The 19,239-nt window shown below is 44.6% G+C and overlaps 1 protein-coding gene across 3 annotated transcripts in view; it reads right to left on the reverse strand.

Moving 5' to 3' along the window:
• Positions 1 to 19,239, reverse strand: part of adck1 (aarF domain containing kinase 1) — a 194,572-nt gene that overhangs the window by 115,432 nt on the left and 59,901 nt on the right. For all 3 annotated transcript variants that reach the window (XM_066685485.1, XM_066685502.1, XM_066685494.1), the window contains one exon: positions 16,806 to 17,009. In XM_066685485.1, coding sequence (XP_066541582.1) covers positions 16,806 to 17,009 — 204 coding nt within the window. The remainder of the gene's footprint in view (positions 1 to 16,805; positions 17,010 to 19,239) is intronic.

Genomic DNA, 19,239 nt, shown 5'->3' on the forward strand with positions numbered 1-19,239 from the left:
TGGGAGGAAACTATATATACACAATATCTACGTGATAATACATATTTATATTTATTTTATTAGTAATATTTTCTTTGTTTTAAAATATATTTGATTTATTCTATTAGTTCTTTCATTGTTTATTACTTTTTACAGTTCTTTAACTGCACTGTTTTAAATATTAGTTTAAATGATAAAGTCTTATTAATTGGCTTAGTATCTTGGTTTTATTTTATTTTTCTTCTTTGAAATTGATTTAGAATTATTCTATTAGGGCGGCACGGTGGCGAAGCAGGTAGTGTCGCAGTCACACAGCTCCAGGAACCTGGAGGTGGTGGGTTCGATTCCCGCTCCGGGTGACTGTCAGTGAGGAGTTGGTGTGTTCTCCCCTTGTCCGCGTGGGTTTCCTCCGGGTGCTCCGGTTTCCTCCCACAGTCCAAAAACACACGTTCCAAGGTGGATTGGCGACTCGAAAGTGTCTGTAGGTGTAAGTGTGTGAGTGAATGTGTGTGTGTCTGTGAGGACTGGCGTCCCCTCCAGGGTGTATTCCCGCCTTGCGCCCAATGATTCCAGGTAGGCTCTGGACCCCCCGCGACCCTAAATTGGATAAGCGGTTACAGATAATTATTCTATTAATACTTTTCCCATCTTACTTAACTTTATGCATTATGTATTTATGTACTTCATTTGAATATACATTGATTAAACTCCAAGCTGTAAATGCTTGGCTGCATTGAAAATCAGGGTCATCTATGTATTTCTGGGTGAATATAAAGTTTGAGTGGTTGATAGATTAGCACCACCCATTCACAATGATTTATATTGTTAAGTGGGGACCACAATTAAATGTTGTTCTATTCCTCCCTGTTGGTAATTAATTGGATAACTGCAGACTGTATCATTACAGTCTTGCTGGAGTTGCTGGAACTTGACTGTGACTCTTAGGTAAATAAAACCCAGAACCAGATACAGTATGCATCCCTTGTCTAGGCCAGTGTCAGCTCTCCGACATGAGTGTTGTGACTCTGAGGCCTATAAGCAGTCAGAGAATACCGTGTGTTTGCTCTAAGCCCTGTGGCCGTGTGCAGCTGAGATTGGCGCTCTAAGCTTCTGGTGGAAATTGAGTGGAGCTTTGGCTCGGTCAGGCGTCTCTCTGCTGGGGAGATACAGAAACGATGGCCCAAGCTGGAACACTGTAAACAAACAGTGTCCGGACGGAGCGGAGCTGTGAGAGTTCGAGCTAAAAGAATAGGAGCTGTCTGAGCTGACACAGGAACACACGTCTGGATTTACCAAGAGGACACGACCTGTCAGACAACAACCGACCTGAAAATCCTTTACATCCTAGTACATCTAACCTGCGAGCAGGGGTGGATGATTCTGAAAGATTAAAGGCAAACTTTTTATAAACTTTTTAGATTTATGTCTGCTACTGTGTTTTACTCATCATGTAACCCCTTCATCTTTTTCAGAGTTGCAGTGGGCCTAGAACCTACCTGGAATCACTGGGCGAAAAGACAGTCCATCAGTTTGGATCACATGTTGCCATTGGAAATGAGAATAGGTTCATTCATTCATTCATTATCTGTAAGCACTCATCCAGTTGAGGGTCGCGGTGGGTCCAGAGCCTACCTGGAATCACTGGGCGCAAGGTGGGAACACACCCTGGAGGGGGCACCAGTCCTTCACAGGGCAACACAGACACACCTACGGACACTTTTGAGTCACCAATCCACCTACCAATGTGTGTTTTTGGACTGTGGGAGGAAACCCACGCGGACACGGGGAGAACACACCAACTCCTCACAGACAGTCACCCAGAGGAAACCCATGCGGACACAGAGAGAACACACCACACTCCTCACAGACAGTCACCCAGAGGAAACCCATGCGGACACAGGGAGAACACACCACACTCCTCACAGACAGTCACCTGGAGGAAACCCACGCAGACACGGGGAGAACACACCAACTCGTCATAGACAGTCACCTGGAGGAAACCCATGCGGACACGGGGAGAACACACCACACTCCTCACAGACAGTCACCTGGAGGAAACCCACACGGACACAGGGAGAACACACCACACTCCTCACAGACAGTCACCTGGAGGAAACCCACACGGGCACAGGGAGAACACACCACACTCCTCACAGACAGTCACCCGGGGTGGGAATCGAACCCACAACCTCCTGGCCCCTGGAGCTGTGTGACTGCGACACTACGCCGCCCCCTGAGAATAGGTTCTTAATGATTTTCTGGTTACATTATATTAAATAAATACATAAAAGGCCATATATACATTCCCCAAGTCACTCACACACTCTCAAATATGGGCATTTCAGGTCGGCCTGGAATCATTTTCGCTGACTCACTGACCCACCAAAAACAGAGTTTTGTAAAAATGCTCATGTTCAAGGTCTGGGTCTTGCCACAGCTGCAGACAGGAGAGCTAAGGCTCTGGTTGGCTAAAGTCATGTCATGCCTTGTAGGTTTGTATATTTGCTTAAAAAAATATTGTAAATGGAAGTAGTGTGAAGATAGTGATATGAATACATTTGTCAAACTCAGCTGTCCTTGTGCAAAATCCCTGACTCATGACGGCATTCAAGATCCGCTAAACAAGGTCCAGGAGGCAATCTGCCCTGCATGTTTTAGTGGTTTCCCTACTTGAACACACCCATTGCAACCCAGAAATGGGTTAAAATGAGTTAACAGGCTGAGTAGTGGAAACTAAAAAGGGCAGGGCAGGGTGCCTCCACGACTAGAGTTGAGAAACACTGCACTAAAATATAGCTCAGAAGTCTTGGTGCTACTTTAAATACTCCATATCAGACGAGGGTCCTAATGTTTGTACCCTGACTCACGAGCACATCCGCTAAATGCATTCGAAAATTCTAGTACTGAAAATAGTTGTGTAAAATAGATGAAGCTGAGACTTGCTATTTTGTTTTTGGATAGATTCATTAAGGGCGGCACGGTGGTGCAGCAGATAGTGTTGCAGTCACACAGGTTGTGGGTTCGAGTCCCGCTCCGGATGACTGTCTGTGAGGAGTGTGGTGTGTTCTCTCTGTGTCTGCGTGGGTTTCCTCCGGGTGACTGTCTGTGAGGAGTGTGGTGTGTTCTCCCTGTGTCCACGTGGGTTTCCTCCGGGTGACTGTCTGTGAGGAGTGTGGTGTGTTCTCCCTGTATCTGCGTGGGTTTCCTCTGGGTGACTGTCTGTGAGGAGTGTGGTGTGTTCTTTCTGTGTCCGCGTGGGTTTCCTCTGGGTGCTCCGGTTTCCTCCCACAGTCCAAAAACACACGTTGGTAGGTGGATTGGTGACTCAAAAGTGTCCGTAGGTGTGAGTGTGTGAGTTAATGTGTGTGTGTCTGTGTTGCCCTGTGAAGGACTGGCGCCCCCTCCAGGGTGTATTCCCGCCTTGCGCCCAATGATTCCAGGTAGGCTCTGGACCCACCGCAACCCTGAACTGGATAAGCGCTTACAGATAATGAATGAATAGATTCATCCCATCTTGTTTTCATTTCTACATGTTTTAGCTCTGTCCTACATTTCCCTATACCACAATATCACATAATAAAAACCACATGCAAACAAATATATTGATACTAAGAACCAAAGCCTCTCAAAGACCACTAATAAGAAGGGTGTGTGAACCTTACCTCAGTGTTGAAATGCCAGAGATACCTGTATAACATGCATCAGGGGAAACATGGCACTGCAATAGAGCTGCAATACGGAGCCCAGTCTCACCTCGCCATCCTGATCTCACTCCCCAATAACACTCTGAACCAGGGGAGGTTAAATCAGGATGAGCAGGTGAGACTGCATACCACACTGGACTGAGTGAAGAGTGAGGACTAAGTTAATGGGCTGTAACTGATGCTGATACTCTTGTAAAACATGATTGTCTGTAGAAATGTGCTGGTTTATTAGATTTCATTTCATCTCATTTTTTAATGACAAAAAAGAATGCATTCTAGTCAGAATTACATAATTCCACCTTAAATGGTGCAGCGCTCCGTTCCAACTTCAGTGGCACTACTGTATAATTATATCTGAGTGCTCCTTTCCCTCACCTTAAATTCTGAACAAAGTTCTTAGACCCATTCTTTCACTTTAAACAGTGCTCAATAACATTTTGGCGCCAACATTAACATTAAATTCCACCTTAAATCGTGCAAAATAAACAGGCCTTTTATAAAGGGACCTCAATTTTGTCTCTGTAGCAAACGTAGTTCCACTAAAACAATAAAATGGAGGCTTATACAGTTATAATACTAATATTAATCTCACACAATGGTTACATTTTTGTAGAAGATTACAGAGTTTATTGTTTATTTAGGTCTATTTTTGTTTAAACTTTATTTAAATTAGTGTATATATTTTTGTTATAAAATATGATGAAATTAATTAAGTGTGAGTGTGTGTGTGTGTCAGTACTTTCAGCACAGTCTAAAAATACTGGCGTAATACTTATGACCGTATTATTTTTGGCTACGATCATTGGCAACTGGCTACAATAGTCATGAGATTTTATATTAATGCCATTTTATTTCTAGGACCCAGGAGCTTTGTGAGAGTGACTCTCCCTGCAGCGCCACCAAGCTGCCCACTCCGGTGTTTGCTTCTTCGAAAAGGCTGTTTGTGACTCAATGCCAAGTGTTGGTTGGAGCTGCGGAGCAGGGGATCTGTGTTCTCTAAAGTGATGAATCAATATCAAGTACATCTGGGATGAGCTGCAGTGACAGAGCGGTGTGTGTGATCCAGAGGCAATCCCCCAACATCACTTCCTGACCCCGCTAAGGTTTATCCCCATTGCAAAGTACTAAGTAACGTATACTCTTCTGCATAAACCTAAAACTATAGAAATAGCTCGACTTAAATGTGCACAGAAATAACAAACATATTACGAATGCCATCACGTCCACATTGGCTTTTTATTTGAGCTGCTATAGAAACAGATCACAGGCCTAAGGAGATGAGGTATGTCTTTCAGAGCGTGAGAGTATGAGTGAGAGAGAGAGGAAGAGCGACATAGACAAAGACAGAGGGAGAGATTAATCACAACTGCCACCACATTGAACGCATCAGTCTGCTCCTGCCCTTAAAACAGCTCTGGCAAAATGGTAGTTGTGGGTGGTGCCAAAAAACGCCCCCTAGGAAAACGCACATGCCGCACATCATTAGGGAAATGATGCACGTTTACATGCTCAGCTGCCCACAGTGTAATTTAAAATGCAGCGACGGCAATAGCAGCCTATGCATTCCTGCTTTCCATAACCAGGCAGAGACTCGCTGGCTTTCTGCTGCTCGCTATAAGGCTGAGACTCGTCTGCCATCTGTTGTTTGCTGCTCTCCACAGTAATGCATCCAGAATGTAGCTTCTTCTGAGTGCCTTTTCTCCAGGAGAGAGAGCCTAGGGCCCTGGAAGCTGCGCTCACAGGGGGCTGCAGCCTGGCTGGAGGTGCAGTAATGTGATGTAATGATGGCATGGATGAAGGCACAGCAGCATGTGTCTCACGCTATCAGCAGCAGCGGTTGACTTCCTCACATACCGTCCATCGCCTGCTCCATAGGAGTCGGAACAGTATAATAACCATAGAGCTATTGAATTAATAAAAACAGAACTCACCTTGTTTTAAAAGAACAAAACACCCTCCAGAAGGCTCATTAACATGAAACCAGCTTTGCTGCAAAGGTATAAATTACGCATTTTGCAACTCCTGTTGAAGAACGACTGTTAGGAGTCTTGCCCAAGAACTCTTACCCATGTAATAATGTGTGACTCGAACCCCACTATGTGGCACCAGCTGAATAGATTGTATAAGGTTCTTTAGTAATGAAAGTGCTTATATAGAGAAATATCAGCACACTGTAATGAACGTTATATGATTCATTGCCTGATAAAATGGCTCTTCTCAATGATGGAGAGCCTCTGAAACCAGTTGTTATTTATTTTTTATTTTTTATTTTTAACATATAGCAGTAAAACGAGTTTCAATATGTTTACAAGTCCAAGAAGCTTGTTTCTGTGTCACACAGAGTCAGAAAATATAGACTTAAATATCACATCCCAGTGAACGCACGATTGCTTTGGAAAACATTACGATACTGAGTTTTATGAACACAACCCAGCAGTAAATCACGCTTTATCCTTAAAAAAATGATTGGTGTTGGTGTAAAAGTAAGTTAGAGGACATCTCCTCCTCAAGGACACTGCAGCCGACTTTAAGAAGCAGGAAAGAACACAGAAGTTTTTTTTAGAAGGGGAAAAAAAAGCAGAAAAGAAAAGAGGGGTTAAGGAGGTCAGTGATGGGTTCTTCCTGGAAGGTTAAGTGACTACTAGGGTCTGATCCATCTGCTCGAATGGCGTGTAAGCTCGACTATAACAACTGGATAAAGGTCTCTCTTTCATTACACAACTGCCAGTGTCCTGAAGCCACTCAAAGGACAGAAAATAATGTCTTATAGAAGACACAAACCAGAAGCTAAATCATGGATTTAATCACATTTGAAAGGATTAATTAAATCAAAGCATTATATTATATTATTATCAGCATATAGTATAATGTGTATACCAGGATATGGGCTATTTTCAAGGAAACTGCCTCATAAACAGTAGCCCTCTAAAAAATGTATATTACATTTATGTTATGTGACCTATAATCTAATCCTGCATGTTGCAGAAGTAGGTTTATTTAATCATTTTTGTCTATAAGTGCTTATCCAATTCAGTGTCATGGTGGGTCTGGAGCCTACCCGGAATGACTGGGTGCAAGGGGGCACTAGTCCTTCACAGGGCGACACACACTCACACATTCACTCACAACTCAGACTTGTGAGTCGCCGATCCACCTACCAATGTGTTTTTGGACCGTGGGAGGAAACTGGAGCACCCGGAAAAAACCTATGCCGACACGGGGAGAACACACCACACTCCTCACAGACAGTCACCTGGAGGAAACCCACGCAGACACAGGGAGAACACACCACACTCCTCATAGATAGTCACCTGGAGGAAACCCACGCTGACACAGGGAGAACACACCAAACTCCTCATAGACAGTCACCCAGAGGAAACCCACGCAGACACAGGGAGAACACACCACACTCCTCACAGACAGTCACCTGGAGGAAACCCACGCAGACACAGGGAGAACACACCACACTCCTCATAGATAGTCACCTGGAGGAAACCCACGCTGACACAGGGAGAACACACCAAACTCCTCATAGACAGTCACCCGGAGGAAACCCACGCAGACACAGGGAGAACACACCACACTCCTCACAGACAGTCACCCAGAGGAAACCCACACAGACACAGGGAGAAGACACCACACTCCTCACAGACAGTCACCCGGAGGAAACCCACGGAGACACAGAGAGAACACACCACACTCCTCACAGACAGTCACCCGGAGGAAACCCACGGAGACACAGAGAGAACACACCACACTCCTCACAGACAGTCACCCGGAGCAAGACTCGAACCGACAACCCCATAATTAATTCATTCATTCATTATCTGTAACTGCTTATCCAGTTCAGGGCCTACCTGGAATCAATGGGCACAAAGAGGGAATACACCCTGGAGGGGGTGCCAGTCTTCCAAAGGGCAACACACACACTCACACCTACGGACACTTTTGAATCACCAATCCACCTACCAACGTGTGTTTTTGGACTGTGGGAGGAAACCGGAGCATCCGGAGGAAACCCACGCAGACACAGGGAGAACACACCACACTCCTCACAGACAGTCACCCGGAGGAAACCCACGCAGACACAGGGAGAACACACCAACTCCTCACAGACAGTCACCCGGAGGAAACCCACGCAGACACAGGGAGAACACACCACACTCCTCACAGACAGTCACCCGGAGGAAACCCACGCAGACACAGGGAGAACACACCACACTCCTCACAGACAGTCACCCGGAGGAAACCCACGCAGACACAGGGAGAAGACACCACACTCCTCACAGACAGTCACCCAGAGGAAACCCACACAGACACAGGGAGAAGACACCACACTCCTCACAGACAGTCACCCGGAGGAAACCCACGTAGACACAGGGAGAATACACCAAACTCCTCACAGACAGTCACCCGGAGGAAACCCACGCAGACACAGGGAGAACACACCACACTCCTCACAGACAGTCACCTGGAGTGGGACTCGAACCCACAACCTCCAGGTCCCCGAAGCTATGTGACTGCAAAACTACCTGCTGCACCACCGTGCCGCCCTACAACCCCATAATAAGGATTTTTTTAATAGTTTAGCATAGTGTTTCAGTCTTAGATGAGAATCAATCCCCTGTCTGCCATGTGAAGGGCACTGTTGTTACCCATGCTCCTACACTGAATTTTTATATTTTATAAGAAACCTCAATGCACGTACTTTACTATGTAGACTTAATAAAGAATGCTAAATGCTCTATGACAAGAAGCTTAAAGATCACATCTATAGCTTTGTATTAACATGTAATAGCATGCAAGCTCAATTCTGTGTGCTGTTTTCAAAGGGAATGAACTATATCATGAATGGTCATTAAAGCATAAAATGCTGCTGCATGTATAAAATGCACAAAAAAGTTGATTAGAATTAAAACAGTAGTTACTGCTTTTGCAAACTGTACCTCATTAGCGTACTGTTAGCATACAGTGACACATGCCTACTGTATGTGTCCTTTGGCAGTTGTAGACTTGCGCTGAATGTGCTTAAGAGATAATACATTTATAGATGCTCCTGTGTGGCCCCATTGTAACAGAAAAGGTTAATTGAGTCTCTTTCAGCTAATGGATGGCAGGGCTTTTCTTTGGTTAACCTGAGTCTTTAAGTGCTCTCTCTCTATAGCCAGGTCATGACCATCCACTCAACAGTCGCTCATCTCCCCTCCTGACCACCCAGAGTATTTAAATACTGCTGCTGGTAAATCAAAACCTAGAAAGTCAATTTTTCACACACAAAATATTTATGGTTTTGCTCAGTGTCGACTAAAGTTGGGGAGTTTTTTTTCGTGCCAATATCACCTCAAAAGGAATGGCCAAAAATAACTTGGAACAAAGTCCCTTTATATTACGTTTTTTCCATTTCATTTATGCAAGATTGGATGCTAACAAAAAGTGACAGGTTAGATTCATCTGTGACCTCCTAATAATGTCAGGGTCGCAGTGGGTATGCAATATATCTGGAATCATTGGGCGCAAGGCAGGAACACACCATGGTAGGGGCGCCAGTCCTACACAGGGTGACACACACTCACACCTTCACTCACACCTTCAATCCACCTACCAACGTTTATATTTTTAGACAGAGCACCCGGAGGAAACCCACACGGACACAGGGAGAACACACCACACTCCTCACAGTCACCCGGAGGAAACCCACGCAGACACAGGAAGAACACACCACACTTCTCACAGTCACCCGGAGGAAACCCACGCAGACACAGGGAGAACACACCACACTCCTCACAGACAGTCACCCAGAGGAAACCCACGCAGACACAAGGAGAACACACCACACTCCTCACAGACAGTCACCCGGAGGAAACCCACGCAGACACAGGGAGAACACACCACACTCCTCACAGACAGTCACCTGGAGGAAACCCACGCAGACACAGGGAGAACACACCACACTCCTCACAGTCACCCGGAGAAAACCCACGCAGACACAGGGAGAACACACCACACTCCTCACAGACAGTCACCCGGAGGAAACCCACGCAGACACAGGGAGAACACACCACACTCCTCACAGTCACCCGGAGGAAACCCACGCAGACACAGGGAGAACACACCACACTCCTCACAGACAGTCACCCGGAGGAAACCCACGCAGACACAGGGAGAACACACCACACTCCTCACAGACAGTCACCCGGAGGAAACCCACGCAGACACAGGGAGAACACACCACACTCCTCACAGACAGTCACCCCGGAGCCAAACTTGAATGCACAACCTCCAGGTCCCTGGAGCTGTTTGACTGCGACACCTACCTGCTGCACCACCGTGCCGCCCATTTTAAATAAAATAAGTGATTATATTAACCAATAAATTAACCATGCATTAAACATGTATGTTCATTTACAGAAACTAGTAGATCTTCTCGTAAAGGCTAAAATAGTCTGAAAGTATCTCAGAATACACATTTTCCACACACAGAGCAACACATAAAAAGGTCACAAACACAAACTAATCCCTAAGCAACTAGAGAAAATTTCCAGGAGACTAAAAAGAAATGATACACTGATGACTGGCTCTAAGGCCCTTGCTTACCCTGATAAATAAGACATCATAAAACAAAACAAAACAAAAAAAGAATGCAAGCTAAGAATGTCATAGTATCAATAATTCAGATGTGAACTGTAGCCCAAGGCCTGCCTCGTGGATCCAGCTTTGCTCAGATTCTCCGGTGTGAACAGATTTGCCTCGTTTTTCCTCTGCGGGCCTCCTAAGAAGTAGTGTAAAGTAATTAGCTCCATTTTTCAACTGAATGTGATAATTACGCTTGATAAATATTTGCCTAATTGAACTATGCAGTGCTGTTGGGCCTGTGTGGCAGTTCCACAGGAGCAGGGCGCTGAGGGCTGGAGCTGGGACTGGATAAAGTCTTGATTGTGTTCTCAGAGGGACGACTGCAAAATGTTAAAACATGACCTCAGAGCAATTAATGTATACAATGATTTGATTTCATGCTTATGTTCAGTTTTTAGCGCTCACAAAGCTCTATACAGATGTAGAAGTCTTTTAAAATGACTGACGAACCAAGATATAAACATTTGTTCCAGCAACTGACAAAAATGGCATATGTAGGAATCAGCGGCGATTGCTCTAAGACTGCAAGGGAATCTCAGCTTCCCCTAAAATGTCAAAAAATAAGTGATCAAATATATACTGTTGTGTGTACATGTCATTGAATAAATATGCACTACAACGTGCTCAACTTTTGTTCAGAATCAGCTTCTTATCACTGGTAAAGACGCGGCTTTCCTCTCAATCATTCCCGCAGCTTCACAGTGCTTTAAACATCGTCCAGAGAGGTCAATAGCGAAGCAGCGAAGTGCAGCGAAACGAGACGAGTCATTGGATAATTGCTGGGCTTTGTCCCGCCCATCGGACGCTCAGCTGGCCTCGGCTGGCCCGGACGCTCAGCTTCTGCATGATGATTGGATGATCTGTCTGAGGCTGAATCCCTTTTTGATTGACAGCGAAATGAGCGAATCAGCGATACTTTGGTGTAAAGATCCGTGGGAGCACAGGCGGACACACTTCACATGGGCCAAGGCCGTTTAAGCAGCCTAGCTCTGCTGGCCATTGAGAGGACACTAGTCAAGTCCCTGGAAAAGACGCCTTGTTGGTACGACAGGGTCACAGAGCATTTTCTTAAAAAGGAACGGAGGGTAGAATTTACGTATAAATAAACCGACACATTTTATGATGTAGGCCAAAATTGAGCTTCCCCTCCTTGAACGACCAGCATCCGCCACTAGTAGGAATGTAAGACATGGTGGATTTAAATACATATGTTTTCTGTTTTCTTTTATTTACATGCTTTTACCCAAAAATCCAGTTCGTACTCTGCTGCATGTGAATATCTGTGGAAAACAGCTTCAGACAGTTTAAATAAATGCAGTCAAATCTGGTGATAGTGTGCTATTGGAACTGTGACCTATAATGGTCAGTCACACATGCCATTTTAAACAGGGTGCCCAAAAGGTATAGAGCGCAGGTTGAATGTACAACAGCTTCCATGGCTTTAGTTTGAGAGCATGAGGGGAAAAAACTGGTTTAGTTAAGATGATGAAATCAGTTTAATTGAGTGTAGCAAATAAAACACTTGTAACACAGCTGCAAACGACTCCTATACTGTTCTCCCTTGGTGTGGACAAGGGCTGTGTTCAGAACACAAGCGTCTGACAAAGCTTTTCTCTTAGAAATGATAAAAATCTTAACCATAAAGAGTGGCCTATTCTGCGCTGCCTCTCTTCTGTAATCTGAAAGGAAAGACGCCCTGCTCCATATGCACGAAGAAGTATATAATCAGTCCAACCCTCGCTGCATTTTCATTCAGAGCAAATTACCCGTTCTCTATTCGCCGATGAAAAACATTGAGCACAAAAGAGCAGCTAAAAATATGCATCAAAGCCAAGACAACAGCAAAAGTTAGCGAAAGTGTGCTGTACTTAACAATCACGACAAATTGTCAAAGACATGATGTAAGAGTCCCTTTAATTAGGCGAGAAAATCTAGAGCTTGTGTCCTTCTGAAGCACAGGAACTGTCAAAGAAGGCCCTATGCTTTTTCTTCAAGGCTTGAAGAAGCAGAAATCATGACTTGGCTATTTAATGAGACAGGGGCCTGGAGGTTGTGGGTTCGATTCCCGCTCCGGGTGACTGTCTGTGAGGAGTGCGGTGTGTTCTCCCTGTGTCTGCGTGGGTTTCCTCCGGGTGACTGTCTGTGAGGAGTGTGGTGTGTTCTCTCTGTGTCTGTGTGGGTTTCCTCCGAGTGACTGTCTGTGAGGAGTGTCGTGTGTTCTCCCTGTGTCTGCGTGGGTTTCCTCCGAGTGACTGTCTGTGAGGAGTGTGGTGGGTTCTCCCTGTGTCTGTGTGGGTTTCCTCCGAGTGACTGTCTGTGAGGAGTGTGGTGGGTTCTCCCTGTGTCTGCGTGGGTTTCCTCCGGGTGACTGTCTGTGAGGAGTGTGGTGTGTTCTCCCTGTGTCTGTGTGGGTTTCCTCCGGGTGACTGTCTGTGAGGAGTGTGGTGTGTTCTCTCTGTGTCAGCGTGGGTTTCCTCCGGGTGCTCCGGTTTCCTCCCACAGTCCAAAAATGGTAGATGAATTGGCGACTCAAAAGTGTCCGTAGGTGTGAGTGTGTGAGTGAATGTGTGTGTGTGTCTGTGTTGCTCTGTAAAGGACTGGCGCCCCCTCCAGGGTGTATTCCTGCCTTGCGCCCAATGATTCTAGGTAGGCTCTGGACTGGATACGGGCTTACAGATAATGAATGAATGAATAATTACACTAATGTTTTTTGTTGCATTTGTTGTCTGTCTTATACAGTTTTCACAAATTATTAAAGAGAAAAATATCTACTCTAAGACATCAAACTTCAAATCACTGCATATAAAGAAGCCTATTTAACGTGCATCTTTATTAACTGAGCCCCAATAATCTGTCCGAATAATATATCCACAGCTTAAGACTTTCAAGGAGCATGAACCAGAGAGATAGCAGTGAAGAAACCCAAAGCCTGGACTGGTGACTTTCCTCCTCGCTCCATCTCTGTGATATCAATAATTCCTTATCTAAATGGATCCAGGGATGTGTGTAACAGCTTTGGCTTGTGTGTGAGCATGCCAAGCCTCATAAATAAATATGAAGGGAGGAGAGGGATGCTGTAGATTAGCCCAGAGCGCAGAAGTGTAGCTCTAAAAGGGCCTGGCACCAACAATGCCCCCTGTCCCGGCCATGTTCGACACTGCCAATGTGGTCTCGGGCCGTTTAATGCAGCCAGCCCTCGCAAAAATGATCTGCACTGACAGATTTGGAGGAACAGGAAGAGAGGAAAAAAGGAAAAACGTAACTGACAGAAAATTCATCTTTACAACACATTAATGCCCCCTGCTCCACTGCGTCTACAAGTCCTCGGAGTGGGAAGACAAGGTACTGCGAGATGCAAGGAGAAAGAGAGGGACAAAAGCAGGGGGACGTGGAAGACTTTCGGACTTTTATTTTGACACTCAGACAGATGGATTATTCTCCTGCTGCACTGGACTCAACGAGCCGTGACGGGTCCATCTCCCACCGCCAACACACAGCGCCTGAAAATGCCTTTTCTACCACCACACACACACACACACACATGTATACATCTACACATACATACACACACACAAATACACATGCATATATATATATATATATATATATATATATATGATACACACACACACACACACACACACACAAACACACAAATACACATGCATATATATATATATATATATATATATGATACACACACACACAATCACTCCACACAGAACAGAAAAAAAATAATTAATTAAAAAGCAAGCTGGGAACAGGCTGAGATTACGTAATGCTTCAGCAAAAACTGGTGCTGTCGCCTGCCAGGGAGTGTGTGTGTGTGAGTGTGTGTGTGTGCCTGGGTGTCCGTGATGGGAGGAGGGACGTGAGCAGGGACACAGTGATCTATTAGACCTAATAATTACAATAATAAAACTGCAAAAGATGTGATCATCTCACTGAGGCACCACAGACGAGCTGTTGTCCTCTCAAGGTCAGAGCAGTAGGAGCACACACACTAATGGCTACCTGCTGCGAGCGTCCGGCAGCGATTAGTGCAGGTTATTCAGTCATTCAGAGTCATTTCACTGGAACAGGTTAAGGACCTGCAAAAACTATGGGAAACTACAAGGTAAGAGATGAGCAGTGTGATGTAATACGTGAGCAACATGATGCTAATATGCCGGTGTGCTTCAGCAGGGCTATATGTGTTTTCCAGTAGAGGTGTATGGAGTGATAGGAAAAATAATTACATAAGGGTACATATAACAGTATGTATTTATGTTTCAGGGCAATACTGAGGGCTATAGGAATTATTATGTAGGGCTTTGTGACTGGCTGTATAATAGACTATAAGCGGGTTTATATGCATTACTGTTAAGGGTTGTATGGGGCACTACATGCTATATTATGTACTGCTATAAAGACCACAGGCATTTCTATATTTTGCTTGATGCTCTAGTGAATTGTCAGGTCATGAGAGCAAGAATCTGACCTTTAAGCGGCCGTGTCGGTCATATGCTGTATGGGCTAATCTTGTAATGCAGATGAAAGGATAGGATGACAGAGGAGCAGCCCTGCAGACAAGCACATAAACGGCAGCACACAAGCTGACAGGGGACCCAAAAGTGTCATCCTCCACTAAACAGAACAATTACCTCCACCAAAAAAAAGAAAAAAAAAAGAAAACAGTTTAAAAGCCTGTCAAAACATTCTAGAGGCAGCGCACTTTCAGAGAGCTCTTCTGACAAGAAGAACAAAAGTGCTGACAGGAGAGGACAAGGGAAACCTCGGCCTTCAGTCGCTCCACTTGTGTCCAATTTCCCTTGAATAACATTAACCCGAGTGTACCAGGCCAGCCAGATGATTACAGAGATATGACCAGATGCCGTCTCTCTCTCTGAACTCAGGTTTACTCTGACATTTGGAGAAATGTATGTTTTATGTAACAAAAAATAAACCAGAAAAGTTTGCTGTGCGGGAGTTCCACTGTGGTGTGGTGTGTGTTTTCTTATTAAATGCGATACTAGGTGATATTTTTACCGTAAAAGTACCAAAAATACCAAATCATACCAAGTACTGATTTAAAGGCAAGGTTCACGTAATTAAAAACACTCTTGTTTAAAACTCAGATGATGTGATTTGCTAGTTTTCGAAACAGGTCTAATGTGTTTTTGAAATCCCAGTGTCTGTAAATTAGTAAAAAAAACAAACTGTCTCTGTCCAGTATGCTAGGCTTTCTCTCTTTCTCTCCTCATGGAAAAGGAGTTTTTAGACAACGAAGAGGACTCCAAATGTTAAAAAGCATGAACCAAGATGAGGAAATTGCTCCATTCCTGTTCCAAAGGTGGGTAATATTGACTTATTTTTGCTATTTCGGATCACTTAAGGTGGAGATGTCTGTGAGGGTGACTGTCTGTGAGGAGTGTGGTGTGTTCTCCCTGTGTCTGCGTGGGTTTCCTCCGGGTGACTGTCTGTGAGGAGTGTGGTGTGTTCTCCCTGTGTCTGCGTGGGTTTCCTCCAGGTGACTGTCTGTGAGGAGTGTGGTGTGTTCTTCCTGTGTCTGCGTGGGTTTCCTCCGGGTGACTGTCTGTGAGGAGTGTGGTGTGTTCTCTCTGTGTCTGCGTGGGTTTCTTCAGGGTGACTGTCTGTGAGGAGTGTGGTGTGTTCTCTCTGTGTCTGCGTGGGTTTCCTCCGGGTGACTGTCTGTGAGGAGTTTGGTGTGTTCTCCCTGTGTCTGCGTGGCTTTCCTCTGGGTGACTGTCTGTGAGGAGTGTGGTGTGTTCTCCCTGTGTCTGCGTGGGTTTCCTCCGGGTGACTGTCTGTGAGGAGTGTGGTGTGTTCTCCCTGTGTCTGCGTGGGTTTCCTCCAGGTGACTGTCTGTGAGGAGTGTGGTGTGTTCTCCCTGTGTCTGCGTGGGTTTCCTCCGGGTGACTGTCTGTGAGGAGTGTGGTGTGTTCTCCCTGTGTCTGCGTGGGTTTCCTCCGGGTGACTGTCTGTGAGGAGTGTGGTGTGTTCTCCCTGTGTCTGCGTGGGTTTCCTCCGGGTGACTGTCTGTGAGGAGTGTGGTGTGTTCTCCCTGTGTCTGCGTGGGTTTCCTTCAGGTGCTCCGGTTTCCTCCCTCAGTACACAAACACCCATGGGTAGGTGGATAGGTGACTGAAAAGTGTCCATAGTTCACATAGTGAGTGAATATGTGAGTGTAGGAACAACTGAAGGCCCTCCAGGGTGGGTCCCTGCCTTGCCCCCAGTGATTCTTGGTAGACTCGAGACCCTACGGCAACCCTGAACTGAATAAGCGGTGACAGTCAATGAATGACTACTTAAATGAATGAATACATGATTGATCTATAAGTGGCTTATTTAACCCCATGCTAGAGAGGGGTGTTTCACCTTAACCCAAATATCAATTACCCAAAGCCATGCCTGTTGTCAGAAGTTTGTAAGAAAGCTGTATTTAAGAGTGATTTATCGACACTGATACACAAAAGCCAAGCTGCTGACCTCTTTGCCCAGATCTTCTGTGATGACCTGCCGGATCTCCTCCATGCTGCTCTGAGGACCTCTGCTGTGGAGAACCTTCAGTGTGCTGGTGTATTCTTCCGGGAGGAGGTAATCAAGGGCTCCCAGGTGCTGTCCTACCTTAATGAATGTCCCTCGGTTAGCGCAACACAGGTCCCTGAGCTTCTCAGCCGAGCGTCTGTGGACCTGCATAAACCCACATACGCAAATATATTTAGACTGGCTAGAGGCTCAGAGATCAAGATCAAGAAGAACTTTACTGACCTCCAGGACCTGTGAACATACATGACATGAGCAATGGATATGCAACCACACATTGCACAGTACACAAAGCAGGCTTATTTTAAAGCACTGCCATGACACAGTTGACCTTGGCATTGGATGTTGTCTGTATACACTTACAAAATTTCACAACATGATCTATCATACTCCTATACATGGAAACCAAGGCTTTAAGTCAGAATTATGTTCAGCTCAGTGTTGCTCATTCACTCCTATGTGTCAAGGGATTCAGCACACACACTTTTTGTTTTTCACAATAATGCTCAACACAACGCAGCCTGTGAGAAAACATAAACATCTTAGGAGCACTCGATGGAAGAATTAAAATAGGAGGAATATGTAGGACCTTGGGTTCTCAGCAATATCAGGTCCTGTCAATTTACAGCTCATTTTATCTTATTGGGGCTCTGTTTACACCATTGCCTTAGAGGTGATATAAACGCATATTTCCCACTAATTACAATGTTTGCATGATGTTTAAGATGTTTAAATTGATACATTACAAATAACCCTTTTTTGCATCCATGTTTATGTTGAAAAAACTGGTCCAGAAAACAAAACAAACAAAAAAAAATCAATGAACAAATGTATAAACTATAAAAATGACCAATACCGAATTTGTATTAATTGATGTATTAATACATTCGAGAGTTGTTTTATTGTTTTCCTTTTTTCTCACCTATATATTTAATTTTTTCTCATGTGTTCAGCCTCTTGCACAAAATATTATTTCATTAAAATGGATTAAAAACAATCAACAACACAAAACAAACAGTCTTCCCAAACACATGCGCTATTCTCGTTTGTTTTAAACTGTGACAGAGCGGGACGTCGGTTTTACAGCGATCTCTGTGCAGCAGAGGCCCTGGTGCCAGCTGGTGGAGTTGATAGCGTTCACATAGGGACATCCCTTTGGGACCGGACCAAATAAAGTGCCGTGAAATGAGCTCCCTTAACCCCTCACCCCAACAAAAGACATGGCTTTTGTGCTCAGAGTGGCCCTGCATGGAGAAGTAGTCCTCTGATTCAAATCATCACTCAAATGACAAAGGCCTCATAAACCTAATTAGAGTCAAAACGCCTGCTGTGAGTGTTTGTGTGTGTGTGTGTGCGTGTGAGAGTGTGTGTGTGTGTGTGTACACACACATACATGGCCATTCTGCTGTATTTTCTTTTGATCTGTCACAGTTACTCTGTTAAACACTAATAAATATGATTTACACAAATTTCCTTTGTGATAAACTGACAGTAATTAGTTAGCAACAAAGTCATTTCAAGTAGTTTGATGTGAAATGCTTCATTCAGTTGAAACATACTGGATTTGCCCTGCGTCAGAAACATTTACTGTCTGTTACAGAGAAAGGTATTGCTTATAAAACTGTTGAATGACTGAGAAAGTTTTTAATAAACAGGTTCGGTCTCTTTTAAACAAATACTACATTTTGACCATAATCATCACTTCGTACAATCCTCAATGGCTCTACAATAATGTACAACTCTTATACTTATGTTGTAAACATTGCAACCCTTATTTTCTATATCACCACTCTCAAGAAAAAGAGTCAGAAAGCTCTTCAATAAACCATTTCACAACATACAACTCTCAATGATTGTTTACAAATTAACTACTGAATACTGGACAAATTCCCTTCCCATTTTAATAATTTGGTCTTTCTGGAAGTTGTGTGACAAAGCAATCAATCCAGGAAGTTGTAGATGTCTGCACTACTCTGTGTTATGGTTGTATATCAATTCTAATCAGTATTGATGTGGAGCTTCACGTCTTGTTTAGTTGTGGGTGATCTTCCTGAGGGCTCGCTGTGGATTTGTGGTAATCCTCCATTGTAGTGGGTGGAAGATTTGAAGATTTTAAAGGTTGTCCTGTGGGCATTTTATATACACGATCACGTCCAGCTTCACGTGAAAAGAACTCGGTTCCTCCGTTCCTGTAAATCCAACAGGATGTGACAGTGAACAGTTAATTACAAATCAGCACAGGGAAGAGAATCCACTTTACTTGAGCAGATACCAAACATGTGGCACTCTCTCCCTCAGCCCAAACAGGCTTTTGATGGGGATGAGGAGATGGGGAGAAAGGCTGAGCTAATGAGAGAGAAGAGATGCAGTAATAACT

This window comes from Hoplias malabaricus, chromosome 1, assembly GCF_029633855.1.
Source record: "Hoplias malabaricus isolate fHopMal1 chromosome 1, fHopMal1.hap1, whole genome shotgun sequence".
Taxonomy (NCBI): domain Eukaryota; kingdom Metazoa; phylum Chordata; class Actinopteri; order Characiformes; family Erythrinidae; genus Hoplias; species Hoplias malabaricus.